This window comes from Coffea eugenioides, chromosome 3, assembly GCF_003713205.1.
Source record: "Coffea eugenioides isolate CCC68of chromosome 3, Ceug_1.0, whole genome shotgun sequence".
In the NCBI taxonomy this organism is placed as follows: Eukaryota; Viridiplantae; Streptophyta; class Magnoliopsida; order Gentianales; family Rubiaceae; genus Coffea; species Coffea eugenioides.
The window spans coordinates 42,139,038-42,159,451 of record NC_040037.1 but is presented as its reverse complement, the minus strand read 5'-3'; the positions used below and the strand labels follow the sequence as shown (position 1 = coordinate 42,159,451).

The following is a 20,414-nucleotide window of genomic DNA, read 5'->3' as shown; positions in this document are numbered from 1 at the left end:
ATCTGCAGCAGAGATGAACAAGTCCTGTAGAGAAAGAAAACTCACATCTGCCTCCAAACTCAAGCATCCACTTTGAAGACGGCAATCGCAAGAACAAATTCCAGACAATAATCCAAACCACTTTTGGATATTTAAAAAGAAATTATTTTCTTGTTCCTTCTTTTTGTTTCATATTTGAACCATCAATTAGTATATTCAAAATCTTCAACCGTTGTATAAAGTTCATCAATTCAACATTCCAACCATTGTACAAAGTCTATCAACCAAGTAAGTATTTTAGTTGATGTACATTTTCTTCATCAATAAAATATTTTGTCTCATCTTGATATCTATGATTTTATGTTGCATTTATTTGATATAATTCAACATAAAAAACTTGTCTAAAGTTTCTTCTACTTGTTTTTAAATACTAAATTACAAATTAATTTTTAAAGGCCTCTGAATCAATCTTATGTCGAAAAGTACCCATACCTGAGATAAATGGGGAAAAAAAGACTCTAAAGATTTGAGCATGCCGATAAAGAATTAAGAATAATTTAGGTATAATAGTATTAACAAAGGTAATGACTTAAAAATCTTTACTTGAGTAGAAATTGCCCCTAAAGGATAGTGTTGTGCCCATGTGAAGTGCTTTTAGAGATTTTTATATGAGTTTGAGAATGCAATTGTCATGGATTTAAATATAACTATTTTACACATAAATGACCATATTGATCAAAGATTCAAAATTTCAAAGATTAGGGGACAAAAAATGCAAACTTAAAACTTCTGACTAATTTCAATTTTATTTTGACCATGATATATTATAATTTTCTATTAATTGTCCTAAATCTACCTAAAGTAAAAAAAAAAAAGCATTGAAAACTACTTTTATTTTGATCGAAATATTAAGAACTACTTTAGCACATAGACCAAACATTAATGACCAAAACTACAATTCTCCCGTTATAATAATGTGCAAGGTGACATTGCCTACTGCACCAGATTTTCCACATCAACCTTATGCAGCTAGTCTTAACACTTCACGAGGCCGTGGATGCAGTGAATTCCGAATTTGTCGACTAATTGGCGCTCAATAGTTTCCGATCATGTGGAGCGTTTTTGTCAATTTTCTGTTACAAGTGCTGAAAATTATGCTCCTAAATAGTGCTTTTATTTCGTAGAACAAAACCAATTGACATTGGCGCTCTCACCAGCTACTAGAAAAACAACCAGAACCAGTACATATCAAAATGCTTAATAGACGAGCCAAAAGAGGTAAGAGTAACTTGGTTAAAACAAGATTCTCTTTCAACAAAGATGGAAAAGAATTTCCATTCTTTTAATTAAACAAAAATTTCCATTAACACAAGGAATACAAAACACACCACTGGTTCTCTACAAAGGAGATAGGGTGGGACAAAACATAAAGATTGGCAGCCAAATGACATGTTACAGAAGACTGCAGTTGTTCACAACAGAATGCCAATTGAAGAATGGACTACAAGAGGCTTAAAACCCATATTGACCCACAATAACTTTAACAAGGGCGCATTACTATCTGATTTCTGGCGCGACCGACGGAGCAGAGGCAACATTTTCGGTTGTAGCATTTGAAGTTCTTGATTTGATACATGAACGAGCGACGTCCAGCATAATGTCAACCTCTTTCTTATACTGCATATTGTGACAATGAGCATCTATTGCACTACTATGTGAAATATATTGGCAGTAAAAACTTGACATTAACTGAAAATAAGTACAAAAAAGAGGAAAAATTTAAAATGCACGATGGGTCCATACCTCATTGATAGCACCTGCCTTGATTTTAGACTGCATCACACACCATTTCTTAAAATGTGCCCCTACAGTAGAAGTTGGGAAGAAAAATATTGAGTTGACATTCTACACATATTTACTTAGAAGGCTTGAAAAAACTAGGCTGTGACTGCTTAGCTAATTATGTTCTGCCTAGTCCAAGAGAGTATGTACATCAATGATTAAAGGCAAAATAGATGGAAAGGTAAAAGAACATTAACAACTCAATTAGGAGTAGGTAAAGCCAGACAAGGTAATGAGCACCATCCTTGGCTGCCAAATATTCCTCCATTAGGTTTAACTTGTTTGACTCGAAAAACTTTTCAGTCTAACGATTCAGCCGAAGGAAGCTTAAACTAATTAAGCAGCTCGAGCAACAACAGACTGTAAACTTGAATACATAATAGCACAGGGAAATTCATGCAGAAGCACATATTCTGTTTGCAGCTGCCCTAAGTTTAGTTGCTTCTGTCAAAGCTTTTTCCCTAGGAAGCTGCCATTGCATGTCAGAAGGGTAAATATGGAGTTTTGCAGCCCTCTTAATACTATAGGAACAGTAAATCTATTGCTCAATTTATTTCTTGAAGATTGAATTCAGCTCTCTGGGCTTTTCCTGAACCTTAGAAACTAATCCATCAAGAACTATTTTGCTATTTTGCTGGCCTTCTCACATTTTTCTCTGAACCAGAATGGAAATACAGTACTACCAAAAAAAAAAAGATATAATGTGAATCCTCTGGAAACACATGACAGCACAGTTAACCTCAGGATCCTAAAGGAAAAACTTTAGAAGCCATAACTGGTATAGGTAGTTTATATTGAGTTTGCATACTGATTAACAAGAAGAAACCCCATAGATCCAAGAAAAGCTGTGTTGAGAAACAGGATTACAAGAGTGTTGAAACAGCAAAATTACATCCTGAACACTGAAAATATATACGATAGAGGTGAGCAATATTGCCTAGTAAAACCAAGCCCCATAGCAACTACCTAGGTGAGACTCTAAGTGTGCTGGATATTTCCTTAAAACCATGATGTCAGTGTTACACTATCTCTATGATAGTAGCTCAGAGAGACCAGCATTGTCAGGAATGACTCGTCATTCCTCAATCACTCGAAGTGTATGCTAAAAGGTAAATGGAACCATAGCTAATGACTCATCATTTAGCAGGCCTTTAAGAAAATAACACCCATACCAAACATCAGCAGATAACTCTTTGCTCTTGCAAAATTCCAATCTTGGCCTCCAGCAAGAGACCACATCTTCCTTGATTATTAAGTAAGTTATATCATGAGTAAATTTATTATTACTGGACCTTACAAATGCATCAGTACTTCAAAGAGACTATTAGATCACGTTTACTTTTGGACACGAAACATTTTCCAAGAGACTGCTCATCCTTTGCTATTTTTGAGGCCAAGCGCATAAATGTCTTCATAGATAGGGTTTTTTCTATATTTTGCATTCAACCCACTTGATACATCTGATAAGATTTTTTCCAAAAAGAAAAACAAAAATTGGAAAAGATGACTTTGAAGTGTGTAAGAAATATTCTGGAAATATTTAGGGCTTTGAAATGGAAGCAATAAATGGATGACATCCATCAGTGTTCAAACTGTTAAGATACCATTTTCAGAGATATGAGAGAGAGAGAGAGGGTTAAACTGAAACACGTGCAGATTTCCTTGATTAGGCCAACCATAAACCCCCTGTAACACCCATGACAAGAATGTTCATCGAACGTTCTTAAACAATGCCAGGCCAGTGCATCATGATGCCGAAAAAAAGAAGACAATTCTGCAAAGTGAAAAAGCAAAATGCTAGCATGTTTGAACCGCAGGATGAAACTTACCCACTTTTATATCCATGTTGCATGAGGAGTCAGACTTGGTATCTAAAGACCATCTACAGTGAACCTGAAACAGGAAAGTGAGTAGTCAGACACACATGCCTCATATATTGACATCTCAATGTGAACAACACTCGATGAAGATGCAGATAGTAGGAAAACGTGGTAACGGTGTTGAGCACATTTAAGTTATAAAGAATTTTTATGCATGGAAATCAGCTACACAGATTGCAGCATATTTGAAACAAATACTCGTACATGTCAAGCTACTATCTTATCATAATATAGTCTGTGGATTTAGAAAGACTTCTAATGCAACTGATATACCCTGTACTCAACTACTTTTACAAATTTTAAAAACCAATCGTATTCAGTGATGCCTTAATGTCTAAGAGTTTGATGATGTTCCCAACATCAGTCTCCTATATTTCTTTATGGCAGTGCCAGAATAATGTGAACTCCCTTGAATGGAGATTTTCAACTACACAACATTATCCTTGTCAGATACCAAAGCACTTGCATGAGTTTCCAAGCCATGTTTCCCATCTTCGAACTAAACTAAATTTTTTCAACTCTTCCTTGTGCCCAACGAAAGTAGTACATCCATTTTAATATGCAGGGAACAACATGTCAGGTGAAGTTTCAGTATTCATGCCTTTCCCATTACTTGCAAAATGCAGAGTTGGAATCAAGAGAAGAATCTAAGATGCCATCATCATCATTCACTCACCAGGAAACTCAAAATTGGGTAATTCATATTTCTCCTTTGAAGGCCATACAAAAACCAGAAAGAAGCAAGGTAAAATTATGAAAGAGTAGGAAGAGTACCTTGGCTTCAAATAAACTTGTTTTCCAAGAATAAGACTAGTTTACATTTTTTTTTTCCAAATACCCTACCACCCTCCTCACACCCAACTGCCGGCCCAAGATTCAAACCCCAAACCTAGCAGTGCAAAAGAAGCTGAAAACATTTGATATATTATCTCGTAATTACCATTCCTAAATTAATTTTATGAAAGCAAATCCCCAGTCATACAAAACATAGTTTTCCAAGTATCTCCCATTCAATTTTATCTATACTCCATTCTATACTTTATTATTTTTATACTTGTATTTCCAGCGTAGCAAAAGTTTATATATCAGTGTCAGCAAAGATTGCTGTACATTCTTTATTTCGAGAAACTCATTCTCAAACATGACACAGTCGCTGTTAGTACCAGTTAAGTATAACAGGTTATCAACTAATATCAAACATCACCAAATTTGGCTCTCGAAAACTGGATTTAAATCATACAAAAGGACATAAGAGAGAACATCAACGCAGCAGGAAAATCTGAACTTAAAAACATTTTAGTACTACGAGTCCAACTGACAAGCAACTCAATCTTTTAAATGCAATATACCATTAAACAGAATAGTTAATCCAAATCTTAAAACACATTACAAAAACATATGACAGTGAACCTCATGTAACATATGAAATGAGATTAGAACTCTTTGTAGGGATAAAAGAAAATGAAGTTTACAAACAACAGAACAAAGAAAGATCACAACACTGATGAACCCAATATATCGCCAGAGGTAGGGACTACACAAATGGACAATAATTCTGAGCAAATTATAAAAAAAAAAAAAAGAGGAGTTCAAAAGAGGCATAACCAGTTTCACGTGACTCTTTATTCCCCAACTCCACCCCACTTCGCCCCTCCCCACCCCCCGCACATGCGCTAAAAGGAAAATTTGAAGGTAATTTAGAAAAAGATCACTAAATGCTAACAAATATGATGAGAAAAAACCAAAACTTCAAGCAGTACACACAATTGGTTACTAGATGACTAGCAGACAATATGAATATATCAATATTATCAGTAGATAACTCAGTCCAAGACAATTAAATATTTAGGAAAAAGAGGTAATTAGAATCTAACACGGTATAAACGATGACCAAAAAACTGGCATACCTCGAAATAAGATCCAAAAGGAACGTCATGTGCCTGTTGTACAGTCTCAAAGACCTAAAAAGAACAAAAAGGAAATGAAAAACATCAACACCACAGGAGGAAAAAGGAAAGAAAAAAAGACACATAACTACAGTAACGGAAATACGTAACATAAGAAAACAGACCAGCATCTTTTTATCTGCTGATAAAACCGCATGTTGCCATTCTGTCATTGCTGTATCTGGAGGGCACATTGGGCTGTTGCATAGTGATCTGAGTGTAATTTCCCTGACTTGACCATCATACTCATCTGCAGCATGCCATGGACCCATCTAAAGACAGCAGAAACCAATTTCAAAATTTTCCACAACAGCAAACCAAATTCTAAATGTCTACAATGGATCACCATGGCAAATCTTTATCTTCCATCAGACTACATAATACGCTAAATCTGTTAAAAACATAGCTCCAAGCTTTGCCAGCTATATATCACAAATTGACAAAACTGAAACATCTATTGGAGTTATTCATGACAACAGAAAACTGCATAAAGCGTGATATTGCATGTTGTTTGGTCATCAAGTCAGTTGTCGTTCTCCCTTTTTGATTTCTATGTGCAAGGATGCCTGACAAATTAGTGAGGAACGCTTAGTAATCCCTGATGGCACAATACAGGGCCAGCTGTTAGCCTGGTTCCTAGTTGCTTTAGTCAACTAGAGTGTGTTGCCAGCCGTTTAGCACCAGAGAAACAAGAACACTAAGCCTAACCTTATTGAGAAAGCAAACTGACAACATATAGCAACTAAGCCAGCAGATTAACATGAAGCAAATCTATGACGCCATAAGTATTGGCAAAGCTTCCTTGGCTTGTGTAAATATGGAAGATTGTGCATATACTTGTGATCACAGAATTATCACCTTCTATTCAGTTTTTCTCATTGTTCTTCTTCAACTGTTAGTGATGTTATGCAGATTTTATCAAAAAGGAGGCAAATAGTAAAGCCAACTAGGCTGGACAAACACCTCACAGTACAGTACAGGTCTAAAATAATAATTAATTTACAAGGCCTTACCTTCCACTTCAGCTTGAAATCACATTACTATGCATCTTTACAATAAACAAAAATAAAGCCCACTAAAATCTAATCCAGCTATAGCTATGTTTCAAAAGCATTTGTTCAACAAACTAGAAAAACTGGCTAGGTCATTGGTCACTGGTCTAACCATTCGGCCAGACACAATCAACTCATCAACTCATAACATCAAAATAACACTGTAGAACTGTGGACATTATCAGAAAGATGTGGATATTTACATAAGTAGTTACAGCAATTACCATATTAGTGTAGAAAGCAAAATTTAAACCACTATTCCATCTATGAATGTAAACCATAAAAAGTTTCTGGTAAAGATTTTGGTTGTACCACAAAATAAGTTAATCTCATGCTAAAGAAAATACAAATATTCTAATTGTAACTTTCAATGGGACAAATGTAGATTTCCAACTTCCAAAATTTAAAGAAAAGGAAAAAAAGAAAAAAAACAAATAAAAACTGAATGAACAAGAGAAAATCAACAGTAGATAGGAACAGAAAGTTCAAGAGAAAGTCAAAGGTGAAACAGTTCAAAAAGAATATGAATGAGTATAAGCTCGTTAATGTGAGAGAGAACAAAAATAGATCAAGTGAGAGAGAATAAACTTACATGGGCCAACAGATAAATCAAAAAGATAGAATTTATACTGTAAGGTCCTGAATATATGCACGATATGTCATAAAGGCATGTGGATTCTACGAAGAGGTAAATGTTTGGCAGTCTCACAGACACACGGAAAAAAAAAAGTGTCAAAGACCATCATCAAAAGTCCAAATGACTAGACTGTTTGATCCATTAAAGTTTTTTTTTTTTTTAAAAATTTATTCATTGTCCTTTTCTTTTTAGCAGGGGGTGGATTTTAGAAGCGGGAGGAGGAGGAAAGGTTGGGGAGGAGGGGTTTTGAACCCAAGACCTCGAATCCGTGGGCCATCAACCTTACCTTAGCCATTTGACCAAGGCCTCTCAGCAAGTTGGCTAATTTCTACGGTTTGATCCAGTCAAATTGCATAATGATATTTAGCATCATCCTCGCTAAGAAAAGCTAAAACTAATCAAGCTTAAAATAGGAAGTCTATAGGCGGCACAGCTAATACCACTCAGCAAACATGCTGATTTAGCAGTATAACAATGAAGCTTGTTAAGGAACAATGAAGAAGGTTACCCACCGAAAGATTGGTATCTTTTCGTACTGCTCGATACTCATTTGTGAAGGTTGACCCATCATTCAGTAGTAATTCAAAGAATTGCTCTGCCGTGCATGGGAAAGTATCCTGAGAGGATCTTTGTTAAAATTTTATTGATCATATATGATACAAGAATTTTTAATTCCAAATGCAAGAAAAGCTTAAATTAGATACATACACTGTAGATACTAGAAAGTACATCCTCCCTGATAAATGGTTGAAACTTTGCAACACTTTCCTTTGGAACCTTATCTTGACGCTCGCTACCTCTTACGGAACTACTATGGGCACGTAGTGCTGATTGTTCCTTCTCCTATACACCAGAAAGGAAAAGATAATGAAGCAGTAATGTTTCCAAAAGATTATGATTTCATTTTATTCGATGTCTTTTATTTATTAAACACCCCTTGAGAAAGAGGGTGCTAAGAGACGTCTTCTTGAAAACAAATGAGCTCAAAAAAAAAATTTCAATATTAACAAAATTCTCTATACAACTCCAGGAGTAAGATATGGCGCTACATGCATCAATTATGATAACATTGAGGCAGAAAATTACCCAGCATCATCATAGAGAACAAAATGCAGCTGCAGACTGAACTAGAAGTATCTGATAGCTTGTCATTCTTCAATTTGGTACTGAGGTTTCATTAGAGATTAAAACTAGGGCAAATTGTCCCCAACAAACACATTCACTTAGGCTATCATTGTCTTGAAATATTTTTACAGGTCAAGGGGTTCATAAGACATCTTTCATTTCTCTTGTTGGCAGGAAATATCTAAATAAGTTTTTCTTTTTTTTTTTCCAGTTTAGTAAAGCAAGAACTTAGACAAATACTCAGGATTACAAAGATAAATTAAGGTTTTTCAAAGAATAAAATTTAGACAAAGCAGCAATTTGTTACACTCGCAGAAAACAAAAACACCAGAGACAGCATATATATATATAATAAAAAAGAGAGAGCTGTGAGGCAAATATCTGGAAGGCAAGTGGGCTCCATGTCAGACCAGGCAACTCCCTGAAAGTATTTCTATGGGAGTTGGCCTTTTTATTCTCCACAGAAAGAATTTTAAATTTTTGGGTCAAACACCCAGTAGATGAAGTCCAACATTCCCTATGAATTACTAAATTTAACTGCCCATTAAATGGGGGCTTTTAGGAACTAACTCACACCTCTGTACCAAACTTGAACGTCAACCTTTCCATATTCCGGACTGATCTTACTTTCCTTCATAGAATACCACAAAAACAGTTTCGCTCTCCTTAATAGGATATCTTAAGTGCAAAATGCTAACGCACCCTTGCGTAGTTAAAGTTAAAATTATCAGCGTAGCCCCAGATTTTCCCTGTATTGAGAAAAATTAAAATTTAAGGTCTAAACACATAGTAAGACGGTTTACAACAGAAAAGGAGATTGTTTTCCGACATTTTACATTCATCTTACATGAAAAGTCCTTCATTATTTTGACGATCTATGAAGCAAGGCTGTCTAAGCAATCCACATACAAGCAAAATGAATCCCACTGAAGTAGATGATGTAAGAGATTAATTCACAAACAAATGAAGAAAGAAAAGCTAGCACTCTGACCTTCTTCTCAGATTCAAGCATTGTATGATAGTTCTTTGCTGAACGCTGTAAACCTCTCAAAGCATGGTTTCTGTTCCAAAATGATGCAAACTTATACCTAACTCTACCTGAAATTGTAGAAAGTACAGCAGTTTGGCTCTTATACAGGCATCAAAGCATATAGAATTAACAGAAGTCACAAAATCACAAATATGACCCCACAGATTTCCCCACTAATCTCTGTCTAAGCAAAAATATCCATCAACAGAATAGAATAAAACACAATGAACAGCAAAAAGATTTGAAGATTCACGGCCAAAGAAGGAAAAGAAAAAAATCAAGATAAACTAAGCTACCTAGGTACAGCAGAAGTATATGACAGAATATTTTGGGGATTCCCCATTTAGAAAACAAAAAATTATAACATCTTAAGTTTGACAGTCCATTGGAGTTCCATAACTACACTCACTCTTAAGTTTCTTTCCTTGCTAGCAATTTATAACATCTAGACCTGTAATGATTAGCTGAAATTTAGTTCAAATTCGAAACCATATACTATAAGTAATAAATCAAGCAAAAGGTACTTAACAAGTACCAACCATCAGGACTTCCCAGAGGAGGCACTCCATGCCCACCAGCACCCATGCGGAGAACAATGGTAATTGCTGGATTGATGACAGCATGCTGGCTTCTCTTTATCTGAAACAACAGCAAAATGAATTCAGAACATTCTGTACATAGATTTTCCTTTCAAAATCCCCAGTACTAAGGAAAGAATGAGTTGACAACAAAGAATGAGTGGGTTGCCTACCTCATCGATATCTCCAAAAGGTATAATGACCTGCCAACCAGCATAAAAAGAAGTTGGTAATGAAAAATGCTCAATGACTGCAATGATTGGAACATTTTACAAGCAACAGCTCTTGAAAAGACTGACACATTAGTGAAGCATGAATTTCACATGAGAGATAAAAGCATGTATAGGAAAGTACCAGACTAGAAAACAAGAATTTTATTCATTAGTCAAGTCTCAGCTTTCTCTGTTGAGATTTTACTGATGGGCATCTCGGTGTACAATCAAAAACAAAGTGAGGCAAATCAAGATTACAATGCAATTGCACAAAATTGTCGATCTTATATAAACAATTACTACAACGCAAGAAAAGTAAATTATCATTAGTTCACAAGGGAGATTCTCGAAGTCAAGGTGCTTATAAAACCTAAGAGCACTTTACTACTTTTATAAAGTTGCTATCAGGCATTGGATGTTCATCAACTGGATTGGGTGTATATCTCTATTACAGTAAAAAGAATTACTCAAGCAGTTGAGAATATGTCCATTAGTTTCTTCTACAAGTCTAATCATCTGCCACAAAAGACTTTCAGAACTTCTAAACAGAAAGTAAAGAGCAGAAGTTCCTGAAAATTCTAGAAAACGAAATTTGGACTATGAATGCCTTCTGAACATGTTATAGTCTTTATTATTATTATTTTATGTTATGTTCTTTTTATTAAGATGCATCAACACGGTACTGCTCAATATAAACAAGTAATCTTCTTATACGAGTGATGAGCCCTAACTGAAAAAAATCCACAAAAGATTTAATGCTTGACAATTGCGTAATTAAAATGACAAAAGAAAGAGGGAATAACACATCTCTAACCAAAAGAAAATCTTGTGGTATAATGCCTAATTGAAACAATGAGCTTCCTAATTAACTACTTTACCCAAGTGGTTTTCCAAGAAATGCTCAGATACATTATAACGATGCACCATAAAGCTTCAAATGTGGAAGCACCAGGGACATACCAAATACAGGAATAAATAAGCAGAAGTAGAAACATAATGAACTCGACCAAAAAAAATGGAGAAGATTTAGAAAGAAACTACAAAACAACAACAGATTCCAACATAATAATCCAATGAAAACACAACGTTGTTTAATCCTTGCAATTACAGATCTGAAGTCAACCTTTATTTGCTTTGAGAATACATTAGAATGGAAGCAGATGTGCCAAGCGGAGACATACATTCTGCCATGATACAGAAATGATCTCTCAAGTGCACATGAATAGCTGTGCTCAACAACCTGGAAACATATTATTGAGTCAATGACTACTTAATTTGAAAAGAGACATTTATTCTGACAAAGGCCTAAGCTAAACATGCAGTGATGCTAAGTCAATTATAACTTATGTAGCATATGATATATTAGGACTTTACCTCATCTGGAAGAAGACCAAATATTGTTTGCAGTGGCCCTGGTCTCTGATGAACAACTGTTGGACCCTGTTTATCCAACGTCCTCCTCCTAGCATTTGCTCCAGCAAAGCCATTCAATTCCCTAACAGAATTTTTTAAAATTAACAAAATTTTTCTGGATGAGTTTAATCAGAAAAAGATAGGTGACAACAAAGCAACATCCAAATTGGTTACGATGGTCAACACTAATAAATATTCAAGATACTAACTGAATAGTAGAAAGATTTCAACTAAACTTGGAGCTCATTCGCAATAAAACCAATTTGATCTCAATCAGTTGGTATTCGTCCATTTTGGTTTAACCAAAACTCAAACTTTTTCCATTAATTTATTATTGGCTCATTCAAAAACCATTGCAATAAGCCAAAATCATTACACAGATTACATAATGCAATGATTAGCAATGTACTCCATGTCAACTAGTGCTATTCAACCAAATTAGCTACAGTTTAACCAAGATGACCATGAATTATGTTATCTGAAATCTTCACAGCCCACATTACTGACATAAGATTTTAATGGATACAAACAAAACATGAAGCAATTATCGGCAACTTGCTCTGCTTAAAACTGATCGACCACCCTTATAGACATTTACATTATACCTGATTGGGCCACATTAAAATAAACTTGTTGCAGCCATTACCAACCTGTGCAACTTCATTTCAATCAGCCCCAATTCATTAAAAAGCAAATCAGGTCGTTGAATTGATTGTTATTAGCATATTTTAAATCAACAGCTCATTATTAATCAAAATCTAGCAATTTCCCAATAAACTTGTTGAGCCATTTCAAGCTCAGCTGTATTTCAGATCATTTATTGCAAGTCATGCAAATCAGCTGCTCTAGTTCAAGGAAACTTATTGCAACCGTCCACAACTTACTGTAATCTGTAGTTTACGTATTGCTATTCATCTCAACTGGCAAGACAAGAAGTAACGTGGTTGTATCTTATTCAAAGTTAAATCATTCTAATTAAATTTTGCATCCAAATCATAATCCTCCAGAAAGACACCTTCCTCCATCATTCATAGGATACTCCAAATGATGCTCAAAAGAAATACTTCAATGTCACCAAAAACAAAGAATTTGTAATCGTTCATAATTGAATGCACATGCATATGAAGAAAGTACCTGGGAGAATTGATATGAAGCCTAATTGTTTTGATATGAAGACAAACCTGACAAGAAAGAAGAATATTTGTTTCATGTGTACAAATTACTTGAACTGACAAAAAAGGCACACAGTAAACTCCCAAATATGAAGATAATTCAGATAATCAGCTACCTGCCCAGATGTACTATCCAGTGAGTACCACAAGGCACCAGTTTGACCTTCAGTTTCAACAGGGATAGTTACAGAGCCAAGAACTGCACTTTTCCAAATTATATCCCAATCATATATTGTCACATTAATCTGCCCATACAATTAGATAGAAGAATTAATGCAAAAGAACCATATGGAGACAGGACACTCAATCAATTAGATAGATGTATCTTTAGAAAAAGTATGCCACTAGAGAATTTCAGTTTTAAGAGGTTTACTACATAAATTCATTAGTAGTGCTCTCATGGATAACTTGCTGTTCAAGCCCATAATTTAAACCTTGAAAACTCCATTTGCTGTTTTGGCCCTGGTGAGCAGTTTCTTCCTACAATATAAACACTGACTATTTCCACCAAAAGAGGCATACGAGTTTGGAAAAAAGGTGGTTAGAGAACCTGTTTGGAGTCTCCCTAAAAGATGTTTTGAAACAAAAAACACTAATTTATTGGAGGCAGAAATTTGTAACACATTACAAAGAAAAGATTCATAACCTAAACATTTTTTCCAAAACTTAAGTATGAGGACTATTTTTTAACATCTACAGCCTTGAAAGTTAGGATATAAAAACAAGTACCTCAGCAGGAAGTTCATCAACCGGAAAGTTAAACTCCTCTCCCCACATAGGATTTCTTGATCCAGGAACCATTGAACTGCAGTAATTCAAAAATTAAAGGTTCACTAAGTTTACATTTATATTTGCAAATATGTGGCAAACCAACAAGTGGTAAACCACATATTCTATCCAAATTTTATTTCAAAAAACAAGAAGAACTTAGTCGTTCTCCATTCTTAGGCACAAGACTCAGCCATATGTATAAAAAATTTTGGAAACAGAACTAACTATAGAATCTGAAAATCCAAGTCATTTAGAAGCTCACAATACAGTCAACTACTGATACAATCCTTGCAATTATGACTTTCTGCTAAAACTATTTCCCTGCTCATCAAATTTGCAGGAGCATGACAGTCAGGAAAGAGGAACAACAAAAATTAATGCAACAAGCTTCAAAACAGCAAAGACAACGGCTGGATGAATCTGATGAGATTTGTGGTATCTTTTCTGCAAGGGTTTGATGATCCTGATAAACAAGCCAGTTTCTTGGTGTTTTTGAACAACTAAGACATTTTCCCAGAATCCAAACAAAAATCAAATGCCCAAGTAACTAGAGTCATATAGACAGAGGATGCAACATAATGTGGTCTTGTCACAACAATTATACTTGTACTTGTTTGTGCTCAGGGGAAGGCAGATAATAGACTGCCTCATCAGAAGACAAAAATCAAGAACTATTGAACTTCAGCATTGCCGACCCAGGCCCCTCCCCCTTCCCCAAAAGAAAAAAAAAAATGAAGTCGTTCTCCTGCAGATAACAAACTGTAGGGTAAGCAAATAAATATGTTGATCCTGTACCCTGCACTGAGCCTCTGTGATAAAGCAGGGTAAGGGTTGGAAACAATTCTTCAGAGGACAAGATAAGGATTCAAAATTTGGGTTAAAGTTCAAGCCTATAGAATACCGGTTATATCCCGTGTTGGCAGCAAAAGGGTCAGATTACATAGGATAGGGTAAAAACCTATCCCTACTGACTCTCAGAAATTGTAAGATTCTTTTTTCTTTGAAGTATTTAACCACTGGAAAAGTTTGTTATATCAAGTATTGCATCTCTAGTTTCAAGATAACTAAAATTTATGGCCACTTAAATCATGGATTACATGTAATGATTTTACTAGTACTGCATGAATCATCTTTACCAGATTTATACTTAATTAAGTCATTTTTTAATGTTTAACAAAATTCTAACATTTCAAAATGAGGTTAATTTTGGAATTTTTTAAAAAAAATTACATTGTGCATTACAAACTGAGTTCGATTTATTATCTATTGTTAAAAGCTTAGCTTCATTTTTCAAATCATAAGTTTGCAATTTATTACTTTTCATATCCTTAATTTGAGTTTAAATTTCGGTTTTTACAACTAACTTTCATGTTATTCTTCTTAATCCATTTTATAAGTTTCTTTTTATTTGTTTTCGTGTTGAATTTTATTTTCTTTATTCATTTTTGCTAAGGCACAATAACCACTTTAAAATCTCAATGTCCAATGTTGTTTAGTTTTACTTTCCAATAACTTCAACAATGGAAATACCTGCCCAAATTCTCATGATTTGCATCTATCTATTCCAATGTATTTTCCAAATGTTGGTCTGCTAATCAACTGATTTTAAACAACATTTAACAGAACAAAGCTTCTAAAAGGTTTACCTGAAACACTATTAAACCTGTCTAGGTAGATCAAAACACTCATTTCATCCTTGGGCTAAGATTCATTGGCAAAATCTGAATGATAACTGAAAAGGCAAAATAAACATATATCTCGAATGATATTGGGATCAAATACACAGAGAGGTTAAAAGGCTCTTCCAAACTTGTCTAACCTAATTCGAAATAAACCTGGACCATAGTCAATGGTACTTGGTGATGCAATGTGCATCACCAAAATAAAAAAAATGACACACTAGATGTAATATATAACCAGCGAACTACTCATCAACAACAATGGTAAAATTGCTTAATGTCCCCCAAGCTGACTAAAATTAGTCTCACCTTTAACACAACTAGTGATTAGCAGTTTTCGCAACAAGATTTAAAAAAAAAAAAAAAAACACTCATAGACCAAGCCTGTTTAGTAATACTAGAAAAACCAAATAAGATCTCGTCACCTGAATCGTTTTTCTCTGCCACAGGTAATTATTGCATAAGGATCTGAAGTGCCATTTAAATTTGCACCAATAAGATTCTTAGCTGCAAGGAGTTCCACCTAGAAAAGAGAACAAATCTGTTATTAATCAAGTGTAAAATCTGACTATTCCATGCACTTGAAGGTAACAGACCTCATCTGACTCTTCAATGAATATGATAACTACCAAGACCAACAAAGCACCATAAATATGTCAACTTGATAGTAACCAGAATGGACATTCAGGTTTCAAGATATCTCAAGGTACCTTAATCATGTATGCAGCATTAGCTTGAGACTCTGCTTTATATTGGCTTATCTACAAAATAAGCGCACGACTGCACGTCAAACAACTGGAATATTATTCCTGAAACCAATTATGAACAAAATGGCAACCACATCAAAATAGAATGTAACCATTTTATCCTCTAAAAGAAACCACTATCCAAAGAAACAAAAACAATAACACAGCATCCATTGGGAAATTGTAGTGCGGTGCAAAGAAATCGTACTAAAAAGGGTTTGATAGTGTTTAGTCATACACTCAATCCATTGTATACTTTATTTGTCAAAAGAAAATAAGCACAAATTCCTCGAAGGTGAAATTAAATTTGAAAAAGGGTAAAATACAAAAAAAATTCCCCGTGGTTTGTCAAATGTTCAATTTAACTCAGTCAGGTTTGGAAACCTACACTATAGCTCCCTGCGGTTTCAACTAAATTAAAATTGGATGGAAAACATCCAATTTAATGGTTGTACGTGAAATGTCAATATTGCGCCTATATAAATGAACTCCTTGTGGTTTATAAATTTTTAATTTAACTCCCTCTAATTTGGAAAACTACACTATAGCTCCCTGCAGTTTCAACTAAATTGAAAATTAAATAAAAAGCATTTCACATATAGCAGGGGCAATATTGATATTTCGCGTACAACCATTAGATTGGATGTTTCCGTCCAATTTCAATTTAGTTGAGACCACAGGGAGCTATATTGTATCTAATGGTTGTACGTGAAATATCAATATTGCCCCTGCTATACGTGAAATGCTTTTTGTTTAATTTTCAATTTAGTTGAGACTGCAGGGAGCTATATTGTAGATTTTCAAACTAGAGGAAGTTAAATTGAACATTTGGCAAACCACAAGGAGTTTTTTGGTATTTTATCCTTTGAAAAAATTTAAAATTACAAGTCATTATTGAATCACCAACTTTATCTTCATCAATACATCACAAGCCACAATCTTATTTCAGATTGTAGCCTGGGCAACAGGGTTCATGACTGTATATTCTTTCAGCTTGGGAATATACCAAACAAATTTTTCCATCTATTCAACTTCATCTGTTAAATGTTAACATCTTTCAACTAATACTATGTAACAGGAATATTATCCAGGAACTAGACAACAATTTCAACAACTTTTTCAAATAGGTGAAAGGAGGGTAAGTTGAGCGATGAAGGGGTCAAGAAACTTAACAAGTTCCAAAGCGCCACATGCATATAGTTGCAAGAATGAGGATTAAACGTTATATACATGCATCACAAGTAAGAGGGGCCATCCAAGGTTACTCAGGAATTCAAAGGCTAAATGTATTTCAGAATTTAGCTTAATGACATGAATAAGGGAATAAAAGAAAATGATGATTTGCAGAAGTCAGGGCACTTGGTCATTGCTGTTCAATCTTATCCATTATGAACAATTTTCTTAAGATGCATTATTGCACATTAAGAAAAAGATAATGAACGCAATCTAAATTTAGCCATCTAAGAAAATCTCTTAAAAACAGAATAAAAACACAGGGTTTGTTTGGACAAAGAAAATTTGCAAGATTTATTTCAGATTTTGTTTTGCTTGCATCATACACACAATTCCCAATCACCTTTTTATCTCACATACATCACATCACAAAAAGTACTACAGTAACTGGATCAAATAAATCATCCAAATAAATATAGCCATCTAAGAAATTCCTTAAAAAGAGAATAATAACACAATTTTTACTACGATTTGGCCAATAAACTTTCTTAATAAAACATAAACTCAAAAGTGTGACAACCAAGCCAAGAATCATTAATTGCCGTCGTTGATTATGTTCCTTTTCCTACTGCAGCTACATCATTTTCAGTACAAAGAAAAATATTGTTGTTACATCAGTGTCAATAGCTAATCAAGCTTTCTAATTTTGCATAAGACTGTTAATAAACTTTTTTCTACGCAACTAACTAACAATGAAACAGGTTTATGAAGCAATGCAAAATATTTACACCAAAAGAACGCAGTCAAATTACGCAGATTACACTCATTTGATTAAAAGCTTATAATTCTCACATAAGGAGTTTACAAAAGATAATAACAAGAATAATTTTTCGTTCTTTTTAAACAATAAAATGCATAAAAAATGGAAACTTTGAAAATCTACAAAATTGGAACTTTTTTTCTCAACAGACTTGATTTCAACAATCTTGCGTAAAAGATAAAAATATTAAGCACAATTATCAGTAATTAAGCTAGCATATAACTATTCACAACCACCATTAAAAAAAAAAAAAAAGCAATTGAAATCGCATTTCCGAATAAAAATTAAAAAGGCAGCAAAATTGAGAATAATGATATGAAAGGGTAGAAATTTTTTCAGTAGCAAGAAATAACTAACTAAATAACAAACTAGTGAAATGATGTAAGACAGAGGGAGGCTGAAATTACAGAAACGCCCTTATCTTTCTCATCAATTTCATCGCCGCCAACCATCATGCGATCATCCGCGTTTCCTTCTCCTCCAACACCGGCGCCGCCACCCAGAGAGAGAAACCAATAAGCCAACACCACAAACGCCGCGGCCGCCACCGTGACTTGCACCTCCCACCATGACGGAATCAGAAACTCCATAACCGCCGTCTCCAAATTCCCCATATTACACAAATTTCTCAATAATTCAAAGAAAGAAGAAGAAGAAGACGAAGAAGAAGAAGATTTATTGAACGTGGAAATGAAAAGCCAAGATGATCGGCTATCAATTATGATATATAACGTAGAATTTCATTAAATGGGTTCTAGAAGAGGGAGGTTGAATTCTTCCTAAACCCATCAATCTGAAGAATTCTGTCAAATTTGTCATACTATAATATTGTATTTGTAGCGAGCCAGAGAGAGAGAGAGTGTGCGTGAGTGTGTGTGTGTGTGTGGTTGAATGGGACATGGGGGAGTTGTGGAAAAGTTAGACGTGGAAAGGTATTAAATTTTGTTGGGTAAAATGACAGAAATGGGCTGGCTAACTGCCTAAAATAGTTCTATTTTTATCTTATAACAACTATGGCCTTGTTTGGTAGATAAGTTTTTTGCCAAAGTTTATTTGCTACAAATTTTTAAAAAACGTTAACTATAATATCCTCAAAAAATTTCTCAAAGTTGTTAAATTATACACTTTAAAATATTAAAAAAAAAAACACTTAAAAATTTTTAAAAAAACTTATACAGTAAGTTACAGTAAAATTTTAGACAAACATTTAAAAAACTCACTTGCCAAACGAAGCCTATATTATATATTAGATCATTTTGTTTAGCATGATTATTATCACAAGATTTTGATATGACAAATTGTTCTGAAATATTTTCATTTTTGAAAAACAAATTATGATGTATGTATGCCATAGATTGCTCTTGTATTAAAACATTTCGTTTTATATTATCATAAACTTTCGACACAGCAAATTATTCAGATAGATTTTTGAATGAAATAGTTTTTTATTTTTTGAAAAACAAATTATGAGGTATATTATAGATCGATGTATATTATAAACTGCTTAGAGTAACATATCTTTTGTTGTTTATAGAGTTTATATAAAAGAACTTTTTTTAGTATGTTCAAATCATAAATGTGATATTATATGTCATGTTCATAAAAATTTTGTATCTTGTCAAAAATTTTAAAAAAAAATTAGCTGTGGCTTTCAATTGGTAGTCTTATTAGTCAACTTGATTTATTTGTAGGGTTTGACTTGACATACTTATAACCTTTTGTAAGGAAATTTTTAATTTATAGAATAATTTACTTTCATAAAAAAGCCAAAAAAAATGAGTATTGTTGCATTATAACATACACAGCTGCTTACAAAGAAAAATATAATCAACAAAAGATAGCCTATAGATAAAATGGAAACTTGGAGTTGTGAATTGAAATAAAATGGAGGGTAGTTTGGGAAAGAGAGGTTGAGGTTGGAATATCCATCTTGTAATTAGTTATATAAATTGTAACGCGTGGAATATTTACGTAGGCGAAAGAGACAAATGGGGAGTAGAGTTCAAAGTCTTTGGCCGTTGCCATCATTCCGCTGCCTTAAGTCCTCCTCCATGTGATTTTCGATTTTGTCAATTTTCATTTTCGTACATGTAGAAGAATTCTATTTTGTTAATTTCAATGCTGTTTATTCAATTTTTGTTGCTTGTTGAATTAAGAGGATATATTGACTTTTCTTGTTCTGTTTTTCTTTTAGTCTTCCGAGTTAGGAGTCTATACATTTCTTAGGAAGTTGCCAAATTATTTCAAAATGGCCTAATTCGATTTTTCTCTCGAAAAGACCAGAGTTACGAGTTTTGATTCTCAAAATTTTAAGTGATTCTTGAAATTTTATTGAAATCAAATCTAGTTTTTAATGTTT

The 20,414-nt window shown here is 34.0% G+C and overlaps 1 protein-coding gene across 2 annotated transcripts; it reads right to left on the bottom strand.

Moving 5' to 3' along the window:
- Window positions 1–1,272: 1,272 nt before the first annotated feature.
- Window positions 1,273–18,918, bottom strand: LOC113766853 (BAG-associated GRAM protein 1). Of its 2 annotated transcripts, none has more exons than XM_027311013.1 (18): window positions 18,463–18,918; window positions 16,027–16,077; window positions 15,742–15,839; window positions 13,596–13,671; window positions 12,983–13,111; window positions 12,829–12,875; window positions 11,656–11,776; window positions 11,405–11,521; window positions 10,243–10,272; window positions 10,031–10,130; window positions 9,453–9,559; window positions 8,045–8,179; window positions 7,849–7,953; window positions 5,773–5,919; window positions 5,609–5,662; window positions 3,651–3,714; window positions 1,783–1,844; window positions 1,273–1,656 (listed from the first exon to the last, which is right to left on the bottom strand). In XM_027311013.1, exons 1-18 carry the CDS (start codon window positions 18,667–18,669, stop codon window positions 1,537–1,539), a joined length of 1,770 nt encoding a protein of 589 aa, XP_027166814.1. In that variant the 5' UTR covers window positions 18,670–18,918; the 3' UTR covers window positions 1,273–1,536. The 2 variants fall into 2 exon arrangements, with proteins under 2 accessions (XP_027166814.1, XP_027166815.1); XM_027311014.1 differs by having other exon boundaries at window positions 16,027–16,125; window positions 18,463–18,517.
- Between the last annotated feature and the right edge of the window lie 1,496 nt (window positions 18,919–20,414).

Excerpts from the sequence above, each read along its gene's own strand:
- LOC113766853 (XM_027311013.1), bottom strand. The coding sequence starts at position 18,669 with ATGGGGAATTTGGAGACGGCGGTTATGGAGTTTCTGATTCCGTCATGG. Across the intron at positions 9,560-10,030 it reads TCCTCTGGGAAGTCCTGATG|GTAGAGTTAGGTATAAGTTT; the intron begins GTTGGTACTTGT and ends CTACAATTTCAG. Across the intron at positions 1,845-3,650 it reads CAACATGGATATAAAAGTGG|GGGCACATTTTAAGAAATGG; the intron begins GTAAGTTTCATC and ends CTTCTACTGTAG.